Source organism: Mus pahari, chromosome X, assembly GCF_900095145.1.
Source record: "Mus pahari chromosome X, PAHARI_EIJ_v1.1, whole genome shotgun sequence".
Lineage (NCBI taxonomy): Eukaryota > Metazoa > Chordata > Mammalia > Rodentia > Muridae > Mus > Mus pahari.
Genome location: NC_034613.1, coordinates 60,088,536 through 60,094,730, shown reverse-complemented (window position 1 = coordinate 60,094,730; position 6,195 = coordinate 60,088,536). Strand labels below are relative to the sequence as shown.

At 39.2% G+C, this 6,195-nt stretch overlaps 1 protein-coding gene across 3 annotated transcripts in view; it reads right to left on the bottom strand.

Annotated features, from left to right (window-relative positions):
- The window catches only part of Mtm1 (myotubularin 1), an 87,744-nt gene that overhangs the window by 13,474 nt on the left and 68,075 nt on the right, over nt 1–6,195 (bottom strand). For all 3 annotated transcript variants that reach the window (XM_029534338.1, XM_029534339.1, XM_029534340.1), the window contains one exon: nt 1,983–2,159. In XM_029534338.1, the coding sequence (XP_029390198.1) occupies nt 1,983–2,159 (177 nt within the window). The remainder of the gene's footprint in view (nt 1–1,982; nt 2,160–6,195) is intronic.

Genomic DNA, 6,195 nt, shown 5'->3' with positions numbered 1-6,195 from the left:
TGTTGGGGTCTCCCACCTCCACTAACCACTCTCCCTCTAACATTATATTGTGCCCCCTACAGGCACACAGAATTGCTACTGAGAAGACCTCCCCAGATCTCCCAGAATGTAGTGCCGTCAGACCCACCTACGTCGTCTCAGCCCACTCGATCGGACCCGCCTACCAGATACACATCTCTGCTCATGATCAGACCGCGCGGCAGAGAGAGTTTCAAGGAGACTCAAAGGCAGGCTTAGAATCCTTCCTTGTATTTAGAAAGTCTGATTAATAAAAATCATGCTCTGATCAGTGCAAATGGACAGGGCATCCATTTTTCCTTTCGCAGCCCTATCGTCTTTCAGGATGTTTGAGCTATTCAGTACGAACCCAGTCCAAAGTGTTTCTGCCCACACAGAAACACACAAGTGGCGTCCAAAGTGGCTGAAGATGGCGAAAACATCAGGTACTGCCATGGAGCTCCACGCGTGTAATAAGTATGATATCATGCATCCTGCCTTGTTTCAAGCTTTTAACTTTTAAATTAAGAACATTAAAAACTGTGAAATCTGACCTATAAAGATCAGTTTTAGGAGGAGTTATAATAATTCCCCTCCTTCCTCCATTGTGACCAATTACTCTAAATTCAANCTTAGACTGGTCTAGTAATAATTCCAATATTAATAAAGAAAGCTCAAAATCCTTATTAACTGGGCAGAGTTAAGTCTGGCTTGACCTCTTCTGGTAAGGAGCTCACAGTGGTTCTGTAATTCTCAAGCCGCCCCTTCCCCCACACACCTAGGGCTATGGTCTTAACTGAGACTTGCTAAATTGCAACCAATTGAAGTACTATCTGTCCTCCCCCCCCCAAAAAAAAATTTGTTATCCTGTTCCTTTTCAACTGTTTGGCTTTTATTTAAGCAGGTCTACTACATCCAGACTGGATGGAGTACAGCAAGTGCCATTCGGATTCACCTCACTACAGGAGGTGAATACAGGAATACACACAATTCGGTATTCCTCAGTTGAGAATTCTTTGTTTAGCTCTGTACCCCATTTTTGAATGGGGTTATTTGAATTTCTGGAGTCCAGCTTCTTGAGCTCTTTGTATATATTGGATATTAGTCCTCTATCAGATTTAGGATTGGTAAAAATCCTTTCCCAATGTGTTGGTGGCCTGCTTGTGGACGTTGTACATCGTGGTGCGCACTAGGCTCCGCACCACGATGTACAACGTCCACAAGCAGCCTAGTCCCAGATTTTAGTGGGATTGGTTCGAGTTTCTCTCCATTTACTTTGATGTTGGCTACTGGTTTGCTGTAGATTGCTTTATTATGTTTAGGTAGGGGCCTTGAATTCCCAATCTTTCCAAGACTTTTATCATGAAGGGGTGTTGGATTTTGTCAAATGCTTTCTCAGCATCTAACGAGATGATCATGTGTTTTTTGTCTTTGAGTTTGTTTATATAGTGGATTATGTTGATGGATTTCCTTATATTAAATCATCCCTGCATCCCTGGGATGAAGCCTACTTGGTCATGATGGATGATCATTTTGATGTGAGAACTTTTTCTTTTGAGACAGGGTCTCATGTAAGCCTCAAATTCTCTATGTATCAAAGGCTGGCTTTGAACTTCTGATTCTCCTGCCTTTCACTTCCTAAGTGTTAGAAATACAACAGTGCACCACCATGCCAGGGAAATATGTACAGAGTTTTCTAATGAGGTATGAGCATTTGAAGTGAGTACAGGAAATCCATTCCTAGGAAAACTTTAAAACTTTCTACAGCTTTAAAATTACTTACATTATTACAGCATTCATCTGGACAGAGACATTTTTAACTTCAAAATTCATGGTTTAGTAATTCACAACAATTTTAAATTAGGGTTAGTTTAAAAGCAAGTATTTGTCTTTCCTGTGTTTGTCCTCAAAATGTGAGAGAATAGCATCATATAAGCTGGGCTGGAGCCATTCATTCAGTCCTGCAAGGGAGTTGTTTCACTTACTTGCTGCTTGATCCTGGGATTCCATCGAATGTAATAATTCACCCACAGTTCCAAGTGACGCATACTGGCAACTGGATATAAAACCCGATTGATTTCTTTTGTATAGAAGGGGTTTTTGAATTTGTCTTTATTGCTGTTAATTAGCGACCACACAGAAACTGTTCTTTCTGTAAGTTTCTACACAGAGGGAAAGCAGAAATGTGAATACATTCAACAAAGTATCCTGAAGCCTGTGGCAATACATTTCAAGATTAACAATGACACACTTATATTAACCTCCATAACTAAGAAAAAACATCACTCAGGACTTACATTCATTTACTGATAACTGCCTAGTTTGAGAGCCACTGCTTCTGATGGGATACAGGGAAGCAGGGTGCTGTACCATTGATCTACAGACAATTCCTTATGAGCAGATGGGCCACACCATCTTTTTCATTCCACTCAAAGAAAAATTAGGAGACCATACCTAGTTTCCAATTATTTTTCTATTTGTTAGAAATATTTTAACCCTTATCTACTTGATAACAGGTATTTCAACTGTTATTTTAACCAACCATCCATATTTTTAATCTGCAGCATAGCCATATTTAGATATCTGAAAAACTCTGGATAAATAACTGCATCAAGTTTTCTGTTTTAACTGGTGTTTTCTCATAAAACATTTACAAGTTTTTTTAATGCATACATTTTACCAAAATTTCATCATAAACTATGGGAAAGCCAAAGCTGAGAAATAGAAAATACAAAAAATAAAATTACCAAAGTTAAACTTTGACGCTTCCTACTAATGACTTCAAAAAGGAAGACAAAGAATCCAGCATTAACAGGTAAATGGAAATTCCTGTAGCATGTTTAATTCATTTATAGAAATGATAAATCATGATAGCTTTATACACATAGGTTTGCATTTGTTGTCACATCTTAAACTAGCTTTAAAATGTCAAACCATAGTTTCTGAGGGGGGACGAGAGGCTGCTTTTTCTCCTAACTAACTGTAAAACTGTTTGACTTTTAAAACTATGTATATAAACCAGAAATGTGCAGAATAAGCACAAACCAGTGCAGAGTTTGTCCAGAAAAGTACAAATGAACTTTAAAAGGTGGGTTCAAATAATACAATCATGATTTATCATTGAAGAATCAGATTCTGACTTTGTTATATTTATTTCTTGATTTTCTTTTATTTCTTAGCTTTGGCTTTTACATAGTTTATAGTGAAAATGTGGTAAAATACATGCAATAAAAAAACAAGGCCACTTCCTCCAGTAAGGCCCCACTTTCCAAAAGGTTCCAGCATATGAACCAATGAAGGACCATTTCACATGCAAACATAAGCATATTTCCAGGAGCTATTCAGACTATAAGCAGAGTTTTGCATCTTTTTACCATCACCCTGACAAAGCTGACTATCCATTGTATGTTCAACTTATACAAACTCTTACTGCAAAGTTTTTGTGGCTGACTTACCTCATACAGCCCTCCAATTCCATCTATGTTACTGAAAATGGCAGAATTTCATTTTTAAAGGTGAATAATATTCTATTATATTATGGAGCACATCACGTTTTTCTTTGTTATTCATCCACCCATGTGTACGTAAGGTGACTCCAGATTCTGTCTCTTGGCTTCTGTGAGTACTGTTTCTGTAAGTATGAGTCCATTTATCTCTTCTACACTCCAGCGTGATTTCCCTTATTCCTTTTGGTGCTACAGGAGTTTAACGATAGGACCAGCCTACTTTAATAGTATTTTACTTTACCTTTTTTTAAAAGGACTTAGTGTAATGTGTGAGTGCAGGCACATGTATGCCATAGCTCAAGTGTAGAGGTCAGAGAACAACTGTTTTCTCCTTCTGCCATTATATTGGTTTTAAGGATTTGTGTTGGCTATTTTTATGTTAACTTGACACAAACTAGGGTCATCAGAGAGGAGGGAGCCTCAATTGAGAAAAACCCTAAGATTGGGCTGTGGGTAATTTTATTTGTGGCCATCTAGATAGTTTTTATCATCCACTGCATCAGCCCACTTAAAATCACCTGGTTCTACCACTGTGCTGGCTACCTGACAAAAGTTAGAGCCATCTGAGAGGAGGGAAACTCATTTGAGAAAATACCTCCATAAGCTCACAGTGCATTTTCTTAATTATAGTGGATTGGGGAGGGGTGAGCCCTTTGTGAATGGTAGTCCTCAGTTCTATAAGAAAGCAGGCTGATCAAACCAGTAAACAACAGCCCTCCATGGCCTCTGCATCAGCTCCTGCCTAAAGTTTCCAGCCCTGTGTGAGTTCCTGTCCTGACTTCCTTTAGTGGTGAACAGTGATGTGGAAGTGTTAGCCAAATAAATTCTTTCCTCCCAACTTGCTTTGGTCATGGTTTCATTACCCTAAGACAGGACAGGATTGAACTCAGGTTACCAAGCTTTTGAGGTAAGCACTTTTATCCATTCCCTGTCCCCCATTACTTAAAAAAAATAGGACAAGTTTTCACCAAGTCACCAGGCCAGCCTTAATCTTGCTTTATAGCCTATACAGTCTTTTAACTTATGATACTCCTACATCAGTCTCCATAGTAGCTGGGATCACAGGCCTGACATACCAGGCCTGGCTTTGATTTCCTTTGGATGCCCAACCAGTAGTAGCAGGCTTGTTGGATCATAGAGTAGTTCTGTTTTTAATTTCCTCAGGAATCTTCATACTGTCTTCCATAAAGCCTGAGCCAACTTGGACTTCTAATTGATTTATCTGGTACTTGTCTTCTTATCCCCCAAGTGCATGCCTTTATTACTACCACACATCTATCCAGTTGCAAGTGTTAACTACTGACACAGACATAATAACTTTCCCTCATTCCTGCCCCATGGACAGACTCAATTTTTTTTTCTGCCACACATTCCCAATCCATAGAACAGCTCTGATTAGCTCAGCATTTAGCAGTTTGATTCTGATGACTAAGCACCTGCTGTTTGCAGCTGCGCTCTCCAGTCTCCATCCTGTGATTGCTTTCCTTTTCCTAAACTCATTGATTTTTCTCTTGATTTCACAACTGTCTGTTTACTTTTCTTGGCATTGACTAACTCAATGCCAAGTTCTCCTTAGTGTATCACATGCCATTAAAGAATCTTAAGCACATCAGATGACCCCAACATCTCTGTCATAGGGGCTTCAACCTACACAAGTTGTTCTTGTGCTTTGTGGCCAGTTCTCGTTGAGGATTGCTGTGCTGGAGTCCTCACTCTGAAGATTCTGTGAAGCCTTACTTTTTGTTTTCATGGAGTGCATATTTTGGCCACTTCCCAAGGAAGGTACAACAAGGGAAGTAGGTCATTTTTTCAGATGTGTGTTTGTGTATACAGGTGCACAGGCACATGTGTATGTGTATATGTGTGCAGGATAGTCACTAATCAGAGGTGTTATTCTAAGAAATGCTGTCCATCTCTCTAAAGACAGGGTCTCTCATTGGCTTGGGCTCTCTCAATAGCCTAGACTTTACCAACTGTGCTAGAATGGCTAGTTAGATCTAGGGGTCCTGCTGACTCCACATACATAGTACTGGGATTACATGTGTGCTCCCCTTTGCTTAGGGTTTTATGTGGGTTCTGGGAATTGAACTCAGGTCCTCATGTTCACATGGTAAACATTTTACCAACTGAGCTATCTCCTCAGCACATGAGTCAGGTCATTATTTATACTATGTGTGTCTGAGAGGATCTCTGTTCTCCTTTCATAGATAGTTGTTAGTTTGGTAGCTGTAGAAGGCTGGCTTGAAACTCTTCCCTTAAAAGTCATCTGCAATATTGTCGTTGAAGATTCCCAAGTTGACTTGATGAGTATTTCATACTCAAAATTCTTGGGGCCAGAAGGGATTTCCCTTTTGAATTTTTCTTCTGATTTTGGAATATTTGCATACAGATAATGAGATATCTTAGAGATGGAATCCCGTCAAAGCATAATATGCAGGCCAGCCCACTCCGGCACTCTGCATGTGACTCATCCGGCCTGCAACGTGTGATACTCGTGCCGTAGATCCCCAACTGCTGGGGTTATAGGCTTCGGCTCCATTGTTTAATATATATATATATATATATATATATATATATATATATATATATATATATAAAAAACTAAGAAATGAAATTTCTAACTTAGATGTTAATTCTACATTTCCCTTTTAAAACTGTATTGTTTTACACTCCCTTAAGAGTGCATAACTGC